At 44.2% G+C, this 26,010-nt stretch overlaps 1 protein-coding gene across 1 annotated transcript in view; it reads right to left on the bottom strand.

Annotated features, from left to right (window-relative positions):
* Positions 1 to 869: 869 nt before the first annotated feature.
* LOC138645627 (up-regulator of cell proliferation-like) overlaps positions 870 to 26,010 on the bottom strand; it is a 38,575-nt gene continuing 13,434 nt past the window's right edge. Inside the window, exons 2-3 of the mRNA XM_069735072.1 lie at positions 13,361 to 13,671; positions 870 to 6,097 (exon numbers count right to left, since the gene is read on the bottom strand). Of these exons, the coding sequence (XP_069591173.1) occupies positions 1,410 to 6,097; positions 13,361 to 13,655 (4,983 nt within the window). The 5' untranslated portion in view covers positions 13,656 to 13,671 and the 3' untranslated portion in view covers positions 870 to 1,409. The remainder of the gene's footprint in view (positions 6,098 to 13,360; positions 13,672 to 26,010) is intronic.

The following is a 26,010-nucleotide window of genomic DNA, read 5'->3' as shown; positions in this document are numbered from 1 at the left end:
CTGAGAAATGTTTTTGTGTAAATGTACTTTTAATACACATGAGTGTTGCATCCCATAAAAGACGTCCAATGACGTCTACCCTGTGCCAGTCATTACACTGGCTACCCATCCACTCCAGAATCCAGTACAAAACTACTACCCTCATCCACAAAGCACTCCATGGCTCAGCACCACCCTACATCTCCTCCCTGGTATCAGTCTACCACCCTACCCGTGCCCTCCGCTCCGCTAATGACCTCAGGTTAGCATCCTCAATAATCAGAACCTCCCACTCCCGTCTCCAAGACTTTACACGTGCTGCGCCGATTCTTTGGAATGCACTACCTAGGTTAATACGATTAATCCCCAATCCCCACAGTTTTAAGCGTGCCCTAAAAACTCATTTGTTCAGACTGGCCTACCGCCTCAATGCATTAACCTAACGATCCCTGTGTGGCCTATTTATAATAAAAAAAAAAAAAAAAAAAAAAGGTTCCTCGCATCATGTTCTCATACACTTTATGCAGTATTAGCCCTCTGTGTCTGTACTGCTACATACTTAGGCAGGTAACTGGTTCATGCAGCTTTACATGAACACCTGAGCCTTACACTATAGCTGGTCCGAATAACTAAAGCAATTGTTACCATCCACCTCTCGTGTCTCCCCTTTTCCCCATAGTTTGTAAGCTTGCGAGCAGGGCCCTCACTCCTCCTGGTATCTGTTTTAACTGTATTTCTGTTATGATGTAATGTTTATTGTCTGTACAAGTCCCCTCTATAATTTGTAAAGCGCTGCGGAATATGTTGGCGCTATATAAATAAAATTATTATTATTATTATTAATGTAGGATTTATTACACATGGGCAATGGAATAAACACAGTACAGGCTGTGACCTTACGGAATGATTTTATTGAGTATATTGTTTATTGGTATCATTGGTAAAATGAAATTGATGTAACAAGACACAAGTTGACAATACAATTCTATGGGTCATTTGTGAAGCCCATGCGGCCCTCTGACAACATTCAATCAGTTTAATCAGATCTTATTAAAATATATGTCACATTACTACAAAACTTGGTGAAAACTTATTGAAACTACTAATAAACAAGTAAAATGCGAGACTATAAAAATCACCCCAATAAGAAAAAGACGTTCCCAATAGATAAGTCCACACACCCACCGAGTGCATGTAAAAGCTGGAGATACATGGCGATGTCTCCAAACACAAAGCTCTATATCTAATGAGCCAAACCCAACTAATAGAAAGGATGATTTATTCCCGTACATCCCATAATCTTTGGTAATAGCAATGGTATTATTGCTATGGGAATTTAATCATGAAAATTGTAGAGGTTCCAAAAATTAACACAATGTTGAAATATAGAATCAATAAGGTGGCAATGCAAATTATGAGGTGACATTGAATCATTTCTTTAAGCTGAGCAGAGCCTGTTCTCTGGATATGTTGGTCCAGATAGGTGGCAGATCAGCCGGTCTTGCGTTATACTCAGCAGCAAACTCTTTATTGTACTGGGCAAAGATGAATTTCCAGTAATCCGAGGACTCAATGCTGGGGTCGGGTTGGATGGCCCAGTCTGGATAGTAAGTGCGATACTCTTTGTATGGGTGATATTCACCAGATGTGTCTGAATTTCTAAATCTAGTTTCAGATACAACAGCAGTGGTGCATATATCCAGGACCAGTTTTTCATTATTGGACCACCTATATCTCCCAAGCCCTTTGGGTATATGGAGAGAAGCAAAGTGCTCTCTATGGTCGGATCCTCCGGCCTCACAGGGGGCTTTACAGAACGGACACTGATGTCCACATCCAATCACTTTCTTCGATAATTCATCCTTAGGCTTCAATGTGACTTTGGAAAGAACAGACTTCAAACTCATAGACTTCAACTCAGATAAGATTTGCTTCTTTGTGTCTGTTAGGAAGGACTGAATATCGGAGGAAAACTGCCCCACGTCTGCCGTGTTACCAAAAATGATCACTTTTAGCTCTTTCTGTGGAATCACTAATTCTGTCTGCAAATTATCACAGAGATTTTTGAAAAATTCTGAAATGGTCGTGTGTGTTAGAGAGGTTTCATCCCGGAGAACATTTTGGATTTTCCCACAAATGGAGCTCAGAATATTTTCATGAAATTCTTCCAAACATCCAGTTTTGTTGTATTTCTCTGAGATGTAATTTTCTATCCACTGCCTGGAAAATTTCTTGTATGAATCAAGATATTTCACATATTTCTGGAAAGACATTTCTACCAGCAAGTTCTCCAGTATAGTGTACTGGAAAAAGGTCCTAGTGCTGAATATCTTATTGTCAGAACTTTCTAAGATGTCATCTATTATTCTTTCTCCGAGATGACTGAAAACATACTGGGTAATGGCTGGTTTGAGACATTGGTCACAGAATTCCTTGGCTCTGCTCTGACTTTCATCTTTTTCTTTGTAAATATTAAAAAATGTTGAGAAATACTGAGGTTTTAGTTCAATAAGACAATTTCTTGGGTTGTTCTTCTGGATAAACCTATCGTGCATCTCCTGGAATATTGCAGCTGCTTTTCCAAAGATGAAGAGTTTAATATCCAAATCAAACTGTGATGAGAAGTGCAGCTTTTTAGCATCTTTACTTCTAAGCCGCTCATTGATCATTTGCAGAAGGTCCTTGCAGTAAGTGTCATCATAGTCCTCATCGCTGCTCCTCCTCTCTGCGATGTAGATGTCACATGTATCTATCAGAGAGTTGGCAAATTCTTTCTGCTCAAAGTATGAATCAATAGAAAAAAAGGATTTAATACGAGATAACCAAGATTTATCTAAATGTTTTTCTTCCAATTGAAAAGTGCATTGCTCATAAGACAATAGTGTTATTTCTACTAGCTTTTGGTTTATCGCAGATCCTTTGCTGCTCAGGTCCTTTCTCATGAGCGGTAACATTGCTTGACCTATATTACGATGTTTAATGCTTCCAATCTGAAGACTTGACAACGTTTCCTCCCACATCGTCTCGAATGCTCGCTCTATTCCTTCATCAGTCATTTTATGTTTCTTGCGTCTTCCGTCTTCCACAAGTTCTGTAATTCTCTCTTCTATTTGCTGTTGATACTTACTCTGGATACTCTGAACCGCAAACTTTCCTTTCTGGAGGGACACAGCTTTGTCGTACTTGCTGATGGCCTTTCTTTCAAGCTCCTTTTTCAGGAAATTGACACTCATTCTAAAATCTTCTCGATATCGCTCTAGTAGATGAACGTTCTCTGTTTTATTCTCGAAGTAGTTTTCTACTTGTTGCAACATCTTTTTTTCCTCCTCAAAGAGAAGTTGCTGAAGATCACACATGTACTGATCATTAGTTTCTTTATCCAAACTTTCCACCATCTGATTTTTTATGTTATTTTCTGTCATATTTATCCATTTGTAAACTTTTTTGTGGAACTCCCATTCCCACAGAGAGAACTGCGTATTCAATTTGCCATACGCTTCTGCTACCAGACTGTTTCTAAAACTAAAGATGAATTTCTCATATTTTACAGCATTCCACAAACTTACCACCCATTTAATAAAGTCTTGGATATTGCAAGGAGCATTTTGGGTTTTCATATATGTAAATAAGTCCTGCTTAAACTTATGAATATTTTCGCTGTAACCAAAGTTTACGGGAGCCATTGGAGGAACCCCTTGCCATAACCCTGGGATGTACCAGCTGTGCCTCTCAATGTCATAGTCCATCACATCACCAAAACGTGTGATTCCAATTTTCTTTTCCATTGTAGCAGCAACATTGGTCATTTCATCTAATTGTTCTAGTAGTTTCTTTCTGTCTCTCATGTTCTTCTCATGGGCGGACACATCACTCACGTTCTGATGGACAAACTGGCAATTAGGTTTTTTCCCAATCTCCTTCATCCTAAGGAAAGCATGGACAACCATCTGCAAAATGTCTTTCATCTCTGTGGTATTCTCCATGGCCATGTTGACTATGGTGACATCACTCAACCCAACCACCAATGTGGCCAATTCATTGTCATGTTCATAGCTGTTTTCCAATGAAGCCAATTCAGGAGCTTTCAACCCTTCAGTGTCAATCACAAGAATAAATTCACAGCCTAGTTCTTCCTTGAAGTTTTCTGTTACTTTAATCAGAGTCATGAAGGCTCCTCGTGTGCATCGACCACTGGCCACAGGGAACTGTAGACCAAACATGGTGTTCAGGAGGGTGGACTTCCCGGTACTCTGCACTCCCAGCACAGTTATCACCCTCATCCTGCATTGTCCTCCAGTCTTCTTATCCAGCTCGGTCAGGACATCAGTTATCCACTGTAAGGGAATGTTGGAGGCATCTCCATCAATCAGCTCCAATGGGAACCCATCCAGAAGAAGAGAAGAAGCTATTTCTGGCAATCCAGAAAACTGTATTCTGTTTTCAGGGAGTAATCTTTGTTTTAACATGGAACATTCAGCCTCATAAAACTGCCCCAACTCACGGAGGAAATGTTCAATTCCCAAAGAACTATCAGAGATTTTTTGGTCTATTTGTTTGAGTTCCTCTGAATTATTTGACTTATTGCTACATTTTTCCTTGTATTCAGCTTGCAACACCGACACGTTTCTTCTAGATATTGACTCCAGCTCCATTCTCATCCATTTCAGGAAAAATTGTCGCTCATCCTGAGATAAATGTGTGATTGCATTAATAAACAGCATTATACCCTCAGAGAGATCGTGACCATTCTGCTCTTTGTGGAGAGAGATGCGTTTCTCTATGAGCTCAGACTGATACTGTTGAACGTCCTTCCCCTCGAGGTTCGTCATCCTGCAAAGTTCTTTTTCTATCTTAGACAATTTCTTCCAGAGATCCCCCTGTAGTTTCAGAGCCATCTTCTTGTATATTTCCACATTTTCTATGACAGAAGTAATGTTTACCGCGCATGCCCTCGCTTTTTGACATTCTGGTGAGTCTTCATCTACGTCAATATGAAGTCTGTATCTTTCTTTCTTTAGATTTTCTAGGGACAGTTTCTTATGAGGTTCCTTTAAGAATTGCTCAATGCTGTTCTGAATATTTTTAACATATTCTGCATCATTTGCCTTGCTTCTCTTCTCTATAAATTGCTTTTTATACAGTTTTAAATTTACCATTAGAGTTTTTAAAAGTTTCTGTGTCTCTGAGCTTATGTATCTACCAGGGCCTGGAGTGACAATGAAATAAAACTTGGTGTTAGATGGAATGAAGGAGGACAATAACCTGAATTGTCGCTCACACATAGTCTCAATAAATATGAAGGTGGCCGATGAGATCCGAGTGAGAAAGGTGAATTCTTCCAAGTTGGACTCCAGGTCTCCACGTAGATTCGCCACAGCAATCGGCTCCGGGAAAACATCAGATTTCCCACAAGGAAAGTACCAGGACATTTCCACCAGCCCGTCAGATATCTTCCTCTCAATGTTCCCTCCTTCCATGTTGTCGTGTATGAAGAACTCATGATGTTGTTGAGCTGGGTTAAGAACTTGGTTTAATGTTTTTGATTTTGATAACTTATTTGGCCCCAGCCTGACGAAAGAGAAGATCGGCATCTCAATGTTCACCACGTTGTCTTCTCGGAACCCTTTACTGTCTACTAATACCTGAGGTCTCCATTTCTTCACAATATCTCTCATTGCCCAAAGTATGAAGGTACAGTCCGGAGGACCATCACCAGAGGGAAGCAAAAGTGGAATAGCAAACTGGCACAGAGACATTTTTGTTACAATTTCTTGCTGTAAAAATGGGTCTGAACAATGAAGGAGAGCGCAGAGAACGTCTAGTGGATGGATGCTGCATGAAGGATCTTCTTCTACTTCATTCATAGAAAATAACGGTTCATCCTCTTCATCTGATTCTTCTTTAGACGACTGTTTCTGGAGTTGAATATTTCTTGCTGTTCTGTTCAGTCCAATAATTTTTGTTAAATAATGCCAGGGGATGTCTGCAATATTTTGGGGTTGATCAATGAGAAGATGGTCGGTTCCGATACTGAGGACTTCTCCCAACGTCAACTTTGCTTTCATGTGTTTTTTCAGGTCCAATTGTTCAGCTACTTCCTGAAAAGTCTTAGACCGGTCTGTGGAAAGAAAAATAAAATACGTGACTACAAAATTATTTGGAATATTAATAAAATCACATAGTTTTTCTAAATAAAGTTGCAAACTAGGAGTATTTTTTAATCTCTTATTTAGATTTCAGGATTCTGCATTTTACCAGCATTTAAAGAGGTGAAAATTCTAAAATTATCTATTTTAATACCATGGTTTTATGTGAAATGTTATTTTTTTATTTGTGCAATTTTTTTATTTCAATTTTGCTCATCCACCATTCACAATAGGTGATGTCACAGCTTACCTCCTCCTCCTGTACGATGACTGATAACACCTCTATATACAGTAGATAACACAGGATCCACCATTCACAATAGGTGATGCCACAGCTCACCTCCTCCTCCTGTACAATGACTGATAACACCTTTATATACAGTAGATAACATAGGATCCACCATTCACAATAGGTGATATCACAGCTCACCTCCTCCTGTACAATGACTGATAACACCTTTATATACAGTAGACAACAAAGGATCCACCATTCACAATATGTGATGTCACAGCTCACCTCCTCCTCCTGTACAATGACTGATAACACTTCTATATACAGTAGATAACACAGGATCCCCCATTCACAATAGGTGATGTCACAGCTCACCTCCTCTGTTGTGAATTCTGTGGTCAAGCTCCCTCCTGTGGTCATGAGTGGTACTTCGGCTGGTTCTGTCTATGAGCTTCCTTTTGTGGATGTGAGTGGGGCTGCGGCTTCTGAGTCTCCTTCCTCAGGTGACGAGGTGAAGTCGTTAGGTGCTGCTCTATTTAACTCCACCTAGTGCTTTGCTCTTTGCCTCCAGTCAATGTTTCAGTATTGGTCTTGCTCTCTCCTGGATCATTCCTGTGGCCTGTCTATCCTGCATAAGCTAAGTTTTGCTTGTGTTACTTTTGTTTTGCAATATTTTCTGTCCAGCTTGCTTTATTGGTTTTTCTCGCTTGCTGGAAGCTCTGGGACGCAGAGGGAGCACCTCCGTATCGTTAGTCGGTACGGAGGGTCTTTTTGCGCCCTCTGCGTGGTTGTTTGTAGGGTTTTGTGTTGACCGCAAAGCTATCTTTCCTATCTTCGGTCTGTTCAGTAAGTCGGGCCTCACTTTGCTAAAATCTAATTAATCTCTGTGTTTGTATTTTCATCTCAACTCACAGTCATTATATGTGGGGGGCTGCCTTTTCCTTTGGGGAATTTCTCTGAGGCAAGGTAGGCTGATATTTCTATCTTCAGGGCTAGCTAGTTTCTCAGGCTGTGCCCGAGGCGCCTAGGACTTGTCAGGAGCGCTCCACGGCTACCTCTAGTGTGGTATGATAGGATCAGGGATTGTGGTCAGCAGAGTTCCCACGTCTCAGAGCTCATCCTATGTCATTGCTAACTGTCAGGTCACTTTGTGTGCTCTTAACCACTAGATCCATTGTGGTTCTGAATCACCAGTTCATAACAGTACTGGAGGCCCAAAGTACTAATGCTTCTCAATAGAGGGAAAAAAGAAGTTCTGAGACCATTTTTTTTTCTTTGCACTGTGTTTTGCCTTTTTTTTCCCCTAGACATTTGGGTGGTTCAGGACACAGGTGTAGTGATGGACATTAAAGGTCTGTCTTCATGTGTGGATCATCTCACTGCAAGAGTACAAAATATTCAAGACTTTGTGGTTCAGAATTCTATGTTAGAACCAAGAATTCCTATTCCTGATTTGTTTTCTGGAGATAGAGCTAAGTTTCTGAGTTTCAAAAATAATTGCAAACTGTTTCTGGCTTTGAAACCCCGCTCCTCTGGTGACCCAGTTCAACAAGTTAAGATCATTATTTCTTTATTACGTGGCGACCCTCAAGACTGGGCATTTTCCCTTGCGCCAGGAGATCCTGCATTATGTGATATTGATGCGTTTTTTCTGGCGCTCGGTTTGCTTTATGATGAACCTAATTCAGTGGATCAGGCAGAGAAAAATTTGCTGGCTCTGTGTCAGGGTCAGGATGAGATAGAGATTTATTGTCAGAAGTTTAGGAAGTGGTCTGTGCTCACTCAATGGAATGAATGTGCGCTGGCAGCGATTTTCAGAAAGGGTCTCTCTGAAGCCCTTAAGGATGTCATGGTTGGATTTCCTATGCCTGTTGGTTTGAATGAGTCTATGTCTTTGGCCATTCAGATCGGTCGACGCTTGCGTGAGCGTAAAGCTGTGCACCATTTGGCGGTTTTATCTGAGCATAAACCTGAGCCTATGCAGTGCGATAGGACTTTGACCAGAGCTGAACGGCAGGAACACAGACGTCAGAATGGGCTGTGTTTCTACTGTGGTGATTACACTCATGCTATCTCCGATTGTCTTAAGCGCACTAAGCGTTTCGCTAGGTCTGCCACCATAGGTATGGTACAGTCGAAATTTCTTTTGTCCGTTACTTTGATCTGCTCTTTGTCATCCTATTCTGTCATGGCATTTGTGGATTCAGGTGCTGCCCTGAATTTGATGGACTTGGAGTATGCTAGGCGCTGTGGGTTTTTCTTGGAGCCCTTGCAGTGTCCTATTCCATTGAGAGGAATTGATGCTACGCCTTTGGCCAAGAATAAGCCTCAGTATTGGACCCAGCTGACCATGTGCATGGCTCCTGCGCATCAGGAGGATATTCGCTTTCTGGTGTTACATAATCTGCATGATGTGGTCGTGTTGGGGTTGCCATGGCTACAAGTCCATAACCCAGTGTTAGATTGGAAATCTATGTCTGTGTCCAGCTGGGGTTGTCAGGGAGTACATGGTGATGTCCCATTTCTGTCGATCTCATCATCCACTCCTTCTGAGGTCCCAGAGTTCTTGTCTGATTACCAGGATGTATTTGATGAGCCCAAGTCCAATGCCCTACCTCCGCATAGGGATTGTGATTGTGCTATCGATTTGATTCCTGGTAGTAAGTTTCCTAAGGGTCGACTGTTTAATTTATCTGTGCCTGAGCACGCCGCTATGCGGAGTTACGTGAAAGAATCCTTGGAGAAGGGTCATATTCGCCCGACATCATCGCCATTGGGAGCAGGGTTCTTTTTTGTGGCCAAGAAGGATGGTTCGCTGAGACCTTGTATTGATTACCGCCTTCTAAATAAAATCACGGTCAAATTTCAGTACTCCTTGCCGCTGCTGTCTGATTTGTTTGCTCGGATTAAGAGGGCTAGTTGGTTCACCAAGATAGATCTTCGTGGTGCGTATAATCTTGTGCGTATTAAACGAGGCGATGAATGGAAAACTGCATTTAATACGCCCGAGGGCCATTTTGAGTACCTGGTTATGCCATTCGGGCTTTCTAATGCTCCATCAGTGTTTCAGTCCTTTATGCATGACATCTTCCGAGAGTACCTGGATAAATTCCTGATTGTATTCTTGGATGATATTTTGGTCTTCTCGGATGATTGGGAGTCTCATGTGAAGCAGGTCAGAATGGTGTTCCAGGTCCTGCGTGCGAATTCTTTGTTTGTGAAGGGATCAAAGTGTCTCTTTGGTGTTCAGAAGGTTTCATTTTTGGGGTTCATTTTTTCCCCTTCTACTATCGAGATGGACCCTGTTAAAGTTCAGGCCATTTATGATTGGACTCAGCCGACATCTCTGAAGAGTCTGCAAAAGTTCCTGGGCTTGGCTAATTTTTATCGTCGCTTAATCAATAATTTTTCTAGTATTGCTAAACCGTTGACTGATTTGACCAAGAAGGGTGCCGATGTGGTCAATTGGTCTTCGGCTGCTGTGGAAGCTTTGCAAGAGTTGAAGCGTCGTTTTTCTTCTGCCCCTGTGTTGTGCCAACCAGATGTTTCGCTCCCGTTCCAGGTCGAGGTTGATGCTTCAGAAATTGGAGCAGGGGCTGTTTTGTCGCAAAGAAGTTCTGATTGCTCGGTGATGAAACCATGCGCCTTCTTTTCCAGGAAGTTTTTGCCTGCTGAGCGAAATTATGATGTTGGCAATCGAGAGTTGCTGGCCATGAAGTGGGCATTCGAGGAGTGGCGTCATTGGCTTGAAGGAGCTAAGCATCGCATGGTGGTCTTGACTGATCACAAGAACTTGACTTATCTCGAGTCTGCCAAACGGTTGAATCCTAGACAGGCTCGTTGGTTGCTGTTTTTCTCCCGTTTTGACTTTGTGGTTTCGTACCTTCCGGGCTCTAAAAATGTGAAGGCGGATGCCCTGTCTAGGAATTTTGTGCCCGACTCTCCGGGTTTGCCTGAGCCGATGGGTATTCTCAAAGAGGGGGTCATTTTGTCTGCCATCTCCTCTGATTTGCGGTGGGTGCTGCAAAAATTTCAGGCTAATAGACCTGACCATTGCCCAGCGGAGAAACTGTTTGTCCCTGATAGGTGGACGAATAGAGTTATCTCTGAGGTTCATTGTTCGGTGTTGGCTGGTCATCCTGGAATCTTTGGTACCAGAGATTTGGTGGCTAGATCCTTTTGGTGGCCGTCTCTGTCGCGGGATGTGCGTTCTTTTGTGCAGTCCTGTGGGATTTGTGCTCGGGCTAAGCCCTGCTGTTCTCGTGCTAGTGGGTTGCTTTTGCCCTTGCCGGTCCCGAAGAGGCCTTGGACACATATCTCTATGGATTTTATTTCGGATCTCCCCGTCTCTCAAAAAATGTCGGTCATTTGGGTGGTTTGTGATCGCTTCTCTAAGATGGTCCATTTGGTACCCTTGTCTAAATTGCCTTCCTCCTCTGATTTGGTGCCATTGTTCTTCCAGCATGTGGTTCGTTTACATGGCATTCCAGAGAACATCGTTTCTGACAGAGGTTCCCAGTTTGTTTCGAGGTTTTGGCGAGCCTTTTGTACTAGGATGGGCATTGATTTGTCTTTTTCCTCGGCTTTCCATCCTCAGACAAATGGCCAGACTGAACGAACCAATCAGACCTTGGAAACATATCTGAGATGTTTTGTTTCTGCTGATCAGGATGATTGGGTGTCCTTTTTGCCTTTGGCTGAGTTCGCCCTTAATAATCGGGCCAGCTCGGCTACTTTGGTTTCGCCGTTTTTCTGCAATTCTGGGTTCCATCCTCGTTTCTCTTCAGGGCAGGTTGAGTCTTCGGACTGTCCTGCTGTGGATACTGTGGTGGACAGGTTGCAGCAGATTTGGACTCATGTAGTGGACAATTTGACTTTGTCCCAGGAGAAGGCTCAACGTTTCGCTAACCGCAGGCGCTGTGTGGGTCCCCGACTTCGTGTTGGGGATTTGGTTTGGTTGTCATCTCGTTATATTCCTATGAAAGTTTCCTCTCCTAAGTTTAAGCCTCGTTTCATTGGTCCGTATAGGATTTCTGAGGTTCTTAATCCTGTGTCTTTTCGTTTGACCCTTCCAGCTTCTTTTTCCATCCATAACGAATTCCATAGGTCATTGTTGCGGAGATACGTGGCACCTGTGGTTCCATCCGTTGATCCTCCTGCCCCGGTTCTGGTTGAGGGGGAGTTGGAGTATATAGTGGAGAAGATTTTGGATTCTCGTGTTTCGAGACGGAAACTCCAGTATCTGGTTAAGTGGAAAGGTTATGGTCAGGAAGATAATTCCTGGGTCTTTGCCTCTGATGTCCATGCTGCCGATCTGGTTCGTGCCTTTCATATGGCTCATCCTGGTCGGCCTGGGGGCTCTGGTGAGGGTTCGGTGACCCCTCCTCAAGGGGGGGGGGGGTACTGTTGTGAATTCTGTGGTCAAGCTCCCTCCTGTGGTCATGAGTGGTACTTCGGCTGGTTCTGTCTATGAGCTTCCTTTTGTGGATGTGAGTGGGGCTGCGGCTTCTGAGTCTCCTTCCTCAGGTGACGAGGTGAAGTCGTTAGGTGCTGCTCTATTTAACTCCACCTAGTGCTTTGCTCTTTGCCTCCAGTCAATGTTTCAGTATTGGTCTTGCTCTCTCCTGGATCGTTCCTGTGGCCTGTCTATCCTGCATAAGCTAAGTTTTGCTTGTGTTACTTTTGTTTTGCAATATTTTCTGTCCAGCTTGCTTTATTGGTTTTTCTCGCTTGCTGGAAGCTCTGGGACGCAGAGGGAGCACCTCCGTATCGTTAGTCGGTACGGAGGATCTTTTTGCGCCCTCTGCGTGGTTGTTTGTAGGGTTTTGTGTTGACCGCAAAGCTATCTTTCCTATCTTTGGTCTGTTCAGTAAGTCGGGCCTCACTTTGCTAAAATCTAATTAATCTCTGTGTTTGTATTTTCATCTCAACTCACAGTCATTATATGTGGGGGGCTGCCTTTTCCTTTGGGGAATTTCTCTGAGGCAAGGTAGGCTGATATTTCTATCTTCAGGGCTAGCTAGTTTCTCAGGCTGTGCCCGAGGCGCCTAGGACTTGTCAGGAGCGCTCCACGGCTACTTCTAGTGTGGTATGATAGGATCAGGGATTGCGGTCAGCAGAGTTCCCACGTCTCAGAGCTCGTCCTATGTCATTGCTAACTGTCAGGTCACTTTGTGTGCTCTTAACCACTAGATCCATTGTGTTTCTGAATCACCAGTTCATAACACTCCTCCTCCTGTACAAGGACTGATAACACCTTTATATACAGTAGATAACATAGGATCCACCATTCACAATAGGTGATATCACATCTCACCTCCTCCTCCTGTACAATGACTGATAACACCTTTATATACAGTAGATAACATAGGATCCATCATTCACAATAGGTGATGTCACAGCTCACCTCCTCCTCCTGTACAAAGACTGATAACACCTCTATATACAGTAGATAACACAGGATCCACCATTCACAATAGGTGATGTCACAGCTCACCTCCTCCTCCTGTACAATGACTGATAACACCTCTATATACAGTAGATAACACAGGATCCACCATTCACAATAGGTGATGTCACAGCTCACCTCCTCCTCCTCCTGTACAATGACTGATAACACCTTTATATACAATAGATAACATAGGATCCACCATTCACAATAGGTGATGTCCCAGATCACCTAGAGATGAGCAGATAGCTGGCGCCTGCGCTGTAAATAAATAAGATTACAGATTACACGGCACCACCGGGTGCCCTATGTACACAGATTACATGGCACCATCGGGTGCTGTATGTACACAGATTACACGGCACCACCGGGTGCCCTATGTACACAGATTACACGGCACCACCGAGTGCTACATGTATGCAGATTTTGCCCCCTAACCTTGATGCCTCTGTCTTCCTCTATCTGTGGTGTCTGTCAGAATTTGCACTTTTTTCTGCATATGACATGCGGACGCAGAGTGAAAGCCTCGCGGTCCTCGTAGTGCCGGCTACTCACCTTCCAAAAGTACCTGAGACAAACCGGACAAATCAGGAAACCTGAGGACCAAGATCTCCAGGTGGTTGAGGAATTTCTCACATGCCCGTTCTCCATTTTGAAGTATGAGGTCGATCAACTCCTCGGTTTTCTCTGCCGCAGAATCTTTTGAACAGAATTCATGATAATTCTCTAGCGATACAAGGCCCAGGGAGTCAAGTTCATCAAAAAAATCCTCTACGTTTTCCTCAAATATTTCAGCGAATTTCCATTTCAGATGTTTGACAATCCAAGAAGCTTCTCTGAAGGAATTCATGGCGTCCGTGTGTCACCTAATAAATCATAGAAATCACAGCGTCATCGATTTTGCCCTGGAAGTCCACATTACAAAATAACACATGAGGATGAGGTTAGAAACCCAACAGCGGGAAATCACAGCAGACTAGCAATGGCGATCAATAACAGAAGGCACGGAGAGGAGCGGGTTCCTTCTCTCGTCCATTCGGCCCCCCCGTGAGGTCATCATCAGTGGCCGATGGTTGCCATGACAGCAGGAGGTCACATGATGACGAGCTACGGAAGCCTGCTTAGACTATGCCACGATCACGGTCTAAGAGGCTTCTGTCAGTGCAGCACTGTCAGGTATAATGCATTACACCAAAGTAAAAAAAAGTTAAAGTCCCATAGAGAGAGTAAGTAAAAAAGTAAAGAATTTTTTTTTACAAATATTATAATTTTGATTTTTCGGATTTTTTTAAAAAGCACAAAATAAAGAACAAAACAAATTTTTACCAATACACATATTTATTTAAAAGCAAAAATAAACAAAAAAGCATACATATTTGATATCGCCGCATCCAGAACAATTTTTGCTTCAATATTTAATATTTTCATAAATAAAAGCAAAAAATATTGACAAAAATTTACCACTGACATTAAGTACAATGTATCACGAAAAAAACAAACTGGTATACATTTAAGAGTTCCAGAGTCATTACCTCATAAAGTGACTAAGACTAAGTCGTCTCTGCTGCAGTGGCCGTGTGTGGCTTAGTCGTCATTGTTGCAGTGGCCGTGTGTGCCATAGTCGTCACTGCTGTAGTGGTCGTGTGTGACATAGTCGTCACTGCTGCAGTGGCCGTGTGTGGCATAGTCGGCATTGCTGTAGTGGCCGTGTGTGACATAGTCGTCACTGCTGTAGTGGTCGTGTGTGACATAGTCGTCACTGCTGTAGTGGTCGTGTGTGACATAGTCGTCACTGCTGTAGTGGTCGTGTGTGACATAGTCGTCACTGCTTTAGTGGCCGTGTGTGACATAGTCGTCACTGCTGTAGTGGTCGTGTGTGGCATAGTCATCATTGTTGCAGTGGTCGTGTGTGGCATAGTCGGCATTGCTGTTGTGGTCGTGTGTGGCATAGTCGTCATTGCTGTAGTGGTCGTGTGTGGCATAGTCGTCATTGCTGTAGTGGTCGTGTGTGGCATAGTCGTCACTGCTGCAGTGGTCTTGGGTGGCATAGTCATCATTGTTGCAGTGGTCGTGTGTGGCATAGTCTTCACTGCTGCAGTGGTCGTGTGTGGCATAGTCGTCACTGCTGCAGTGGTCGTGTGTGGCATAGTCGTCACTGCTGCAGTGGCCATGTGTGACATAGTCGTCACTGCTGTAGTGGCCGTGTGTGACATAGTCGTCACTGCTGCAGTGGTCGTGTGTGGCATAGTCGTCACTGCTGCAGTGGTCTTGGGTGGCATAGTCATCATTGTTGCAGTGGTGGTGTGTGGCATAGTCTTCACTGCTGCAGTGGTCGTGTGTGGCATAGTCGTCACTGCTGCAGTGGTCGTGTGTGGCATAGTCGTCACTGCTGCAGTGGCCGTGTGTGACATAGTCGTCACTGCTGTAGTGGCCGTGTGTGACATAGTCGTCACTGCTGCAGTGGTCGTGTGTGGCATAGTCATCACTGCTGCAGTGGTCTTGGGTGGCATAGTCGGCATTGCTGTAGTGGTCGTGTGTGGCATAGTCGTCACTGCTGTAGTGGCCGTGTGTGACATAGTCGTCACTGCTGCAGTGGTCGTGTGTGGCATAGTCATCATTGTTGCAGTAGTCGTGTGTGGCATAGTCGGCATTGCTGTAGTGGTCGTGTGTGGCATAGTCGGCATTGCTGTAGTGGTCGTGTGTGGCATAGTCATCACTGCTGCAGTGGTCTTGGGTGGCATAGTCGTCATTGTTGCAGTGGTCGTGTGTGGCATAGTCGTCACTGCTGCAGTGGCCATGTGTGGCATAGTCGTCATTGTTGCCATGGTCGTGTGTGGCATAGTCGTCACTGCTGCAGTGGTCGTGTGTGGCATAGTCATCATTGCTTCAGTGGTCGTGTGGCATAGTCGTCACTGCTGCAGTGGTCGTGTGTGGCATAGTGGTCATTGTTGCAGTGGTTGTGTGTGGCATAGTCGTCACTGCTGCAGTGGTCGTGTGTGGCATAGTGGTCATTGTTGCAGTGGTTGTGTGTGGCATAGTCGTCACTGCTGCAGCATTCGTGTGTGCCATAGTGATTGCTGGTCACTGATCTCCATGTTATCTCCTATCCTAATGATTGCTGGTCACTGATCTCCATGTTATCTCCTGTCCTAATGATTGCTGGTCACTGATCTCCATGTTCTCTCCTGTATTAATGATTGCTGGTCACTGATCTCCATGTTATCTCCTGTCATAATGATTGCTGGTCACTGATCTCCATGTTATCTCCTGTCATAATGATTGCTGGTCACTGATCTCCATGTTATCTCCTGTATTAATGATTGCTGGTCACTGATCTCCATGTTATCTCCTGTCATAATGATTGCTGGTCACTGATCTCCATGTTATCTCCTATCCTAATGATTGCTGGTCACTGATCTCCATGTTATCTCCTGTCATAATGATTGCTGGTCACTGATCTCCATGTTATCTCCTGTATTAATGATTGCTGGTCACTGATCTCCATGTTACCTCCTGTCCTAATGATTGCTGGTCACTGATTTCCATGTTATTTCCTGTCCTAATGAGTGCTGGTCACTGATCTCCATGTCACATCCTGTATTAATGATTGCTGGTCACTGATCTCCATGTTCTCTCCTGTCATAATGATTGCTGGTCACTGATCTCCATGTTCTCTCCTCTCCTAATAATTGCTGGTTACTGATCTCCATGTTATCTCCTGTATTAATGATTGCTGGTCACTGATCTCCATGTTACCTCCTGTCCTAATGATTGCTGGTCACTGATTTCCATGTTATTTCCTGTCCTAATGATTGCTGGTCACTGATCTCCATGTTATCTCCTGTCCTAATGAGTGCTGGTCACTGATCTCCATGTCACCTCCTGTATTAATGATTGCTGGTCACTGATCTCCATGTTATCTCCTGTATTAATGATTGCTGGTCACTGATCTCCATGTTACCTCCTGTCCTAACGATTGCTGGTCACTGATCTCCATGTTATCTCCTGTCATAATGATTGCTGGTCACTGATCTCCATGTTCTCTCCTCTCCTAATAATTGCTGGTTACTGATCTCCATGTTACCTCCTGTATTAATGATTGCTGGTCACTGATCTCCATGTTACCTCCTGTCCTAATGATTGCTGGTCACTGATCTCCATGTCACCTCCTGTCCTAATGATTGCTGGTCACTGATCTCCATGTTATCTCCTGTCATAATGATTGCTGGTCACTGATCTCCATGTTATCTCCTGTCCTAATGATTGCTGGTCACTGATCTCCATGTCACCTCCTGTATTAATGATTGCTGGTCACTGATCTCCATGTTACCTCCTGTCCTAATGATTGCTGGTCACTGATCTCCATGTCACCTCCTGTCCTAATGATTGCTGGTCACTGATCTCCATGTTATCTCCTGTCATAATGATTGCTGGTCACTGATCTCCATGTTATCTCCTGTCATAATGATTGCTGGTCACTGATCTCCATGTTATCTCCTGTCATAATGATTGCTGGTCACTGATCTCCATGTCACCTCCTGTATTAATGATTGCTGGTCACTGATCTCCATGTTACCTCCTGTCCTAATGATTGCTGGTCACTGATCTCCATGTTACCTCCTGTCCTAATGATTGCTGGTCACTGATCTCCATGTTATCTCCTGTCCTAATGATTGCTGGTCACTGATCTCCATGTCACCTCCTGTATTAATGATTGCTGGTCACTGATCTCCATGTTACCTCCTGTCCTAATGATTGCTGGTCACTGATCTCCATGTCACCTCCTGTCCTAATGATTGCTGGTCACTGATCTCCATGTTACCTCCTGTCCTAACGATTGCTGGTCACTGATCTCCATGTTATCTCCTGTCATAATGATTGCTGGTCACTGATCTCCATGTTCTCTCCTCTCCTAATAATTGCTGGTTACTGATCTCCATGTTACCTCCTGTATTAATGATTGCTGGTCACTGATCTCCATGTTACCTCCTGTCCTAATGATTGCTGGTCACTGATCTCCATGTCACCTCCTGTCCTAATGATTGCTGGTCACTGATCTCCATGTTATCTCCTGTCATAATGATTGCTGGTCACTGATCTCCATGTTATCTCCTGTCCTAATGATTGCTGGTCACTGATCTCCATGTCACCTCCTGTATTAATGATTGCTGGTCACTGATCTCCATGTTACCTCCTGTCCTAATGATTGCTGGTCACTGATCTCCATGTCACCTCCTGTCCTAATGATTGCTGGTCACTGATCTCCATGTTATCTCCTGTCATAATGATTGCTGGTCACTGATCTCCATGTTATCTCCTGTCATAATGATTGCTGGTCACTGATCTCCATGTTATCTCCTGTCATAATGATTGCTGGTCACTGATCTCCATGTCACCTCCTGTATTAATGATTGCTGGTCACTGATCTCCATGTTACCTCCTGTCCTAATGATTGCTGGTCACTGATCTCCATGTTACCTCCTGTCCTAATGATTGCTGGTCACTGATCTCCATGTTATCTCCTGTCCTAATGATTGCTGGTCACTGATCTCCATGTTATCTCCTGTCCTATTGATTGCTGGTCACTGATCTCCATGTTATCTCCGGTCCTAACGATTGCTGGTTACTGATCTCCATGTTCTCTCCTGTCCTAACGATTGCTGGTCACTGATCTCCATGTTCTCTCCTGTCCTAATGATTGCTGGTCACTGATCTCCATGTTCTCTCCTGTCCTAATGATTGCTGGTCACTGATCTCCATGTTCTCTCCTGTCCTAATGATTGCTGGTCACTTATCTCCATGTTATCTCCTGTCCTAACGATTGCTGGTCACTGATCTCCATGTTCTCTCCTGTCCTAATGATTGCTGGTCACTGATCTCCATGTTATCTCCTGTCCTAACGATTGCTGGTCACTGATCTCCATGTTCTCTCCTGTCCTAATGATTGCTGGTCACTGATCTCCATGTTCTCTCCTGTCCTAATGATTGCTGGTAACTGATCTCCATGTTCTCTCCTGTCCTAATGATTGCTGGTCACTGATCTCCATGTTCTCTCCTGTCCTAACGATTGCTGGTCACTGATCTCCATGTTCTCTCCTGTCCTAATGATTGCTGGTCACTGATCTCCATGTTCTCTCCTGTCCTAATGATTGCTGGTAACTGATCTCCATGTTCTCTCCTGTCCTAATGATTGCTGGTCACTGATCTCCATGTTATCTCCTGTCCTAATGATTGTTGGTCACTGATCTCCATGTTATCGCCTGTCCTAATGATTGCTGGTAACTGATCTCCATGTTCTCTCCTGTCCTAATGTTTGCTGGTCACTGATCTCCATGTTCTCTCCTGTCCTAATTATTGCTGGTCACTGATCTCTATGTTCTCTCCTGTCCTAATGATTGCTGGTCACTGATCTCCATGTTCTCTCCTGTCCTAATGATTGCTGGTCACTTATCTCCATGTTATCTCCTGTCCTGATTGCTGGTATCTGCTGGAAGAGAACAATGCAGATGGCGTCAGCTCTCACCATATACTGGGTGAACCGCTGCAGTAGAGCAGTGCAGGCCGCAGTGGTCAACATTGTACTATTTATAGGGCAGCATGGTGGCTCAGTAGTTAATACTTTATATGGGGAAACACAGGTGGCTCAGTAGTTACCACTGTACTATATATAGGGAACACAGTTGTTCAGGGGATAGTACTGTATATAGGGAAACATGGTGGCTCAGTGATTATAACTATACTATATATAGGGAGCTCAGTGGCTCACTGTTTAGCACTGTATTATATATAAAGAGCATGGTGGCTCAGTAGTTAGCACTGTACTCTACATAGGGCTGCACAGTGGCTCAGAGGTTATCACTATACTATATATACAGTTTTGCTCAAAAGTTTACATACATGCAGAATATTTGCTTTCTTGGCCTTTTTTCAGAGAATATGAATGGTAACACCAAAACTTTTTCTCCACTCATGGTTAGTGGTTGGGTGAAGCCATTTATTGTCAAACTACTGTGGTTTCTCTTTTTAAATGATAATGACAACACAAAACATCCAAATGACCCTGATCAAAAGTTCACATACCCCATTTCTTAATACTGTGTATTGCCCCTCTAACATCAATGACAGCTTGAAGTCTTTAGTGGTGGTTGTGGATGAGGTTCTTTATTTTCTCAGATGGTAAGGCTGCCCACTCTTCTTGGCATAAAGCCTCCAGTTCCTGTAAACTCCTGGGCTGTCTAGCATGAACTGTGCACTTGAGATCTCCCCAGAGTGGCTCAATGATATTGAGGTCAGGAGACTGAGATGGACACTCCAGAACCTTCACTTTGTTCTGCTGTAGCCAATGACAGGTCAACTTGGCCTTGTGTTTTGGATAGTTGTCATGTTGGAACGTCCAAGTACGTCCCGTGCGCAGCTTCCGGGCTGATACGTGCAAATTTGTCTCCAGTATTTGTTGATAACGTGCTGCATTCAACTTTCCTTCAACTTTGACCAACCTTCCTGTGCCTTTGTTGCTCTCACATCCCCAAAACATCAGCGAGCCACCTCCATGCTTTACAGTAGGAATGGTGTTCCTTTCATCATAGACCTTGTTGACCTGTCTCCAAATGTAACGTTTATGGTTGTGGCCAAAAAGTAAAATTTTGGTCTCATCACTCCAAATTACCTTGTTCCAGATGTTTTGAGGTTTGTCTCTGTGCTGTTTTGCGTATTGTAGGTGAGATACTTTGTGGCATTTGCGCAGTAATAGCTTTTTTTCTGGCGACTCGACCATGCAGCCCATTTGTCTTCAAGTGCCTCCTTATTGTGCATCTTGAAACAACAATACCACTAGTTTTCAGAGAGTCCAGTATTTCAGCTGATGTTATTTGTAGGTTTTTCTTTGCATCCCAAACAATTTTCCTGGCAGTTGTGGATGACATTTTTGTTGGTCTACCTGACCGTGGTTTTGTTTGTACAGAGCCCCTGATTTTTCATTTGTTAATCACAGTGTGAACGCTGCTGACCGGCATTATCAATTCCTTGGAAATCTTTTTGTATCCCTTTCCTGTTTTATACAGTTCCACTACCTTTTCCCGTGGATCCGTTGACAATTCTTTTGCTTTCCCCATGACTCACAATCCAGAATCGTCAGTGGCTGGATGAAAGATGCAAGAGTCTGTCTGGATCCCAGAAACACACTCAGCTTTTATGCACACACTGATTACAAGCAAACAGGTCACAGGTGAGGATGTTACCTTTAGTAGCCATTCACACCCATTTGTGTCAACCTCTGCGCATGTTATCAGGCCAAAATCACCCGGGTATGTGAACTTTTGATCAGGGTCATTTGGATGTTTTGGGTTGTCATTATGATCTAAAAAGAGAAAACACAGTAGTTTGACAATAAATGGGTTCACTGTTGTGAATTCTGTGGCTGAATTCACTCCTGTGGTCACAAGTGGTACTGCAGCTTCTGAGCTTCTTCCCTCAGGTGTTCTGGTGAGCTCGTTGACTGCTTCGTTACTTAACTCCGCCTGATGCTGCTATCCCTGCTCCTTGTCAATGTTCCAGTGTTGGATCTGAGCTTCTACTGCTTGTTCCTGTGACCTGCTGCTCTGTTTAGCTAAGTGCTTTTTTTGCTATTTTGTTGCTTTTTTTCTGTCCAGCTTGTCTTTTGTTTTGCTGGTAGCTCTGAGAAGCAAAGGGTGTACCGCCGTGCCGTTAGTTCGGCACGGTGGGTCTTTTTTGCCCCCTTTGCGTGGTTTTTGCTTTAGGGTTTTTTGTAGACTGCAAAGTTCGCTTTACTATCCTCGCTCTGTCTAAGATTATCGGGCCCCACTTTGCTGAATCTATTTCATTCCTACGTTTTGTCTTTTCATCTTACTCACAGTCATTATATGTGGGGGGCTGCCTTTTCCTTTGGGGTATTTCTCTGGGGGCAAGTCAGGCCTATTTTTCTGTCTTCAGGCTAGCTAGTTTCTTAGGTTGTGCCGAGTTGCCTAGGTAGTTGTTAGGCGCAATCCACAGCCACTTTTAGTTGTGTTTAGGATAGGATCAGGTGTGTGGTCTACAGAGTTTCCACGTCTCAGAGCTCGTTTCTTTGTTTTTGGGTATTTGTCAGATCACTGTGGGCGCTCGGATCGCTAGGCACACTGTGTCTCTGGATTGCCTTCATTACACCTTTCATTAGCAGACATAACAGTACAAGGAGCCAACTAATGATTCTCAATAGAGGGAAAGAAAAAGTTCTGACATCATTTTTTTTTTTTTTTTCTCTGCTCTGTGTTCATTTTTTTTTTTTTTCCCCTAGACATTTGGGTGATTCTGGACACAGGTGTGGACATGGATATTCAGGGTCTGTGCTCTTCAATGGATAATCTCGTTTTAAATGTACAGAAGATTCAAGATGCTATTGATCGGAAAAATATGTTAGAACCAAGAATTCCTATTCCTGATTTGTTTTTTGGAGATAGAACAAAGTTTCTAAGTTTCAAAAATAATTGTAAGCTATTTCTGGCCTTGAAGCCTCATTCTTCTGGTGATCCTATTCAGCAGGTTTTGATTGTTATTTCTTTTTTGCGCGGCGACCCTCAAGACTGGGCATTTTCTCTTGCGCCAGGAGACCCTGCATTGAGTAGTGTCGATGCGTTTTTCCTGGCGCTCGGATTGCTGTACGATGAGCCTAATTCAGTGGATCAGGCTGAGAGAAATTTGCTGGCTTTGTGCCAGGGTCAGGATGATATAGAAGTATATTGTCAGAAATTTAGGAAATGGTCAGTACTCACTCAGTGGAATGAATCTGCGCTGGCAGCTTTGTTCAGAAAGGGTCTCTCTGAGGCTCTTAAGGATGTCATGGTGGGTTTTCCTATGCCTGCTGGTTTGAATGAGTCTTTGTCTTTGGCCATTCAAATCGGTCGACGCTTGCGCGAGCGTAAATCTGTGCACCATTTGGCGGTATTGCCTGAGGTTAAACCTGAGCCTATGCAGTGCGATAGGACTATGACCAGAGTTGAACGGCAGGAATACAGACGTCTGAATGGGCTGTGTTTCTACTGTGGTGATTCCACTCATGCTATCTCCGATTGTCCTAAGCGCACTAAGCGGTCCGCTAGGTCTGCCGTCATTGGTACTGTACAGTCCAAATTCCTTCTGTCCATTACCTTGATATGCTCTTTGTCGTCGTTTTCTGTCATGGCGTTTGTGGATTCAGGCGCTGCCCTGAATCTGATGGATTTGGATTATGCTAAACGTTGTGGGTTTTTCTTGGAGCCTTTGCGGTGTCCTATTCCATTGAGAGGAATTGATGCTACACCTTTGGCCAAGAATAAACCTCAGTACTGGGCCCAGCTGACCATGTGCATGGCTCCTGCACATCAGGAAGTTATTCGCTTTCTGGTGCTACATAATCTGCATGATGTGGTCGTGTTGGGGTTGCCATGGCTACAAACCCATAATCCAGTATTGGATTGGAATTCCATGTCGGTATCCAGCTGTGGTTGTCAGGGGGTACATGGTGATGTTCCATTTTTGTCGATTTCGTCATCCACCCCTTCTGAGGTCCCAGAGTTCTTGTCTGATTATCAGGATGTATTTGAAGAGCCCAAGTCTGATGCCCTACCTCCGCATAGGGATTGTGATTGTGCTATCAATTTGATTCCTGGTAGTAAATTCCCTAAAGGTCGATTATTTAATTTATCCGTGCCCGAACACGCCGCTATGCGCAGTTATGTGAAGGAATCCCTGGAGAAGGGACATATTCGCCCATCATCATCACCACTGGGAGCAGGGTTCTTCTTTGTAGCCAAGAAGGATGGTTCGCTGAGACCGTGTATTGATTACCGCCTTCTTAATAAGATCACTGTTAAATTTCAGTATCCCTTGCCATTGTTATCTGACTTGTTTGCTCGGATTAAGGGGGCTAGTTGGTTCACTAAGATAGATCTTCGTGGTGCGTATAATCTGGTGAGAATCAGGCAAGGAGATGAATGGAAAACTGCATTCAATACGCCCGAGGGTCATTTTGAGTATCTAGTGATGCCGTTCGGACTTGCCAATGCTCCATCTGTGTTTCAGTCTTTTATGCATGACATCTTCCGTGACTATCTGGATAAATTCCTGATTGTTTACTTGGATGACATTTTGATCTTCTCAGATGATTGGGAGTCTCATGTGAAGCAGGTCAGAATGGTTTTTCAGGTCCTGCGTGCTAATTCTTTGTTTGTGAAGGGATCTAAGTGTCTCTTCGGTGTGCAGAAAGTTTCATTTTTGGGGTTCATCTTTACCCCTTCTACTATCGAGATGGATCCAGTTAAGGTCCAAGCCATCCAGGATTGGATTCAGCCGACATCTCTGAAAAGTCTGCAAAAATTCCTGGGCTTTGCTAATTTTTATTGTCGCTTCATCTGTAATTTTTCTAGCATTGCCAAACCATTGACCGATTTGACCAAGAAGGGTGCTGATTTGGTTAATTGGTCTTCTGCTGCTGTGGAAGCTTTTCAGGAATTGAAGCGTCGTTTTTGTTCTGCCCCTGTGTTGTGTCAGCCAGATGTTTCTCTTCCGTTCCAGGTCGAGGTTGATGCTTCTGAGATTGGAGCAGGGGCGGTTTTGTCACAGAGAGGTTCTGATTGCTCAGTGATGAAACCATGTGCTTTCTTTTCCAGGAAGTTTTCGCCCGCTGAGCGTAATTATGATGTGGGCAACCGAGAGTTGCTGGCCATGAAGTGGGCATTCGAGGAATGGCGCCATTGGCTTGAAGGAGCTAAGCATCGCGTGGTGGTATTGACTGATCATAAGAACTTGACTTATCTCAAGTCTGCCAAGCGCTTGAATCCTAGACAGGCCCGTTGGTCGTTATTTTTTGCCCGCTTCGACTTTGTGATTTCATACCTTCCTGGCTCTAAAAATGTGAAGGCGGATGCTCTGTCTAGGAGTTTTGTGCCCGACTCTCCGGGTTTATCTGAGCCAGCGGGTATCCTCAAGGAAGGAGTCATTGTGTCTGCCATCTCCCCTGATTTGCGGCGGGTGCTGCAAAAATTTCAGGTGAATAAACCTGATCGTTGTCCAGCGGAGAAACTGTTCGTCCCTGATAGGTGGACTAATAAACTTATCTCTGAACTTCATTGTTCGGTGTTGGCTGGTCATCCTGGAATCTTTGGTACCAGAGAGTTAGTGGCTAGATCCTTCTGGTGGCCATCTCTGTCACGGGATGTACGTACTTTTGTGCAGTCCTGTGGGATTTGTGCTAGGGCTAAGCCCTGCTGTTCACGTGCCAGTGGGTTGCTTTTGCCCTTGCCGGTCCCAAGGAGGCCTTGGACACATATTTCGATGGATTTCATTTCTGACCTTCCCGTTTCTCAAAAGATGTCAGTCATTTGGGTGGTCTGTGATCGCTTTTCTAAAATGGTCCATCTGGTGCCCTTGGCTAAATTGCCTTCCTCCTCTGATTTGGTACCTTTGTTCTTTCAGCATGTGGTTCGGTTGCATGGCATTCCTGAGAATATTGTTTCTGACAGAGGTTCCCAGTTTGTTTCAAGGTTTTGGCGAGCCTTTTGTGGTAGGATGGGCATTGACCTATCCTTTTCCTCGGCTTTCCATCCTCAAACTAATGGCCAGACCGAACGAACCAATCAGACCTTGGAAACATATCTGAGATGTTTTGTTTCTGCTGACCAGGATGATTGGGTGTCCTTTTTGCCGTTGGCTGAGTTCGCCCTTAATAATCGGGCCAGCTCGGCTACCTTGGTTTCTCCTTTTTTTTGCAATTCTGGGTTCCATCCTCGTTTCTCTTCAGGACAGGTTGAGTCTTCGGACTGTCCTGGTGTGGATTCTGTGGTGGACAGGTTGCAGCAGATCTGGACTCAGGTAGTGGACAATTTGACCTTGTCCCAGGAGAAGGCTCAACTTTTCGCTAATCGCAGACGCCGTGTGGGTCCCCGACTTCGTGTTGGGGATCTGGTTTGGTTATCTTCTCGTCATATTCCTATGAAGGTTTCCTCTCCTAAATTTAAACCTCGTTTTATTGGTCCGTATAGGATTTCTGAGGTTCTCAATCCTGTGTCTTTTCGTTTGACCCTCCCAGACTCCTTTTCCATACATAATGTATTCCATAGGTCGTTGTTGCGGAGATACGTGGCACCTATGGTTCCATCTGTTGAGCCTCCTGCCCCGGTTTTGGTGGAGGGGGAATTGGAGTATATTGTGGAGAAGATTTTGGATTCTCGTGT

This window comes from Ranitomeya imitator, chromosome 7, assembly GCF_032444005.1.
Source record: "Ranitomeya imitator isolate aRanImi1 chromosome 7, aRanImi1.pri, whole genome shotgun sequence".
NCBI classification, from domain to species: Eukaryota; Metazoa; Chordata; class Amphibia; order Anura; family Dendrobatidae; genus Ranitomeya; species Ranitomeya imitator.
Note: the sequence above shows the minus strand (reverse complement) of the source record. Positions and strands in the feature narration are given on the sequence as shown.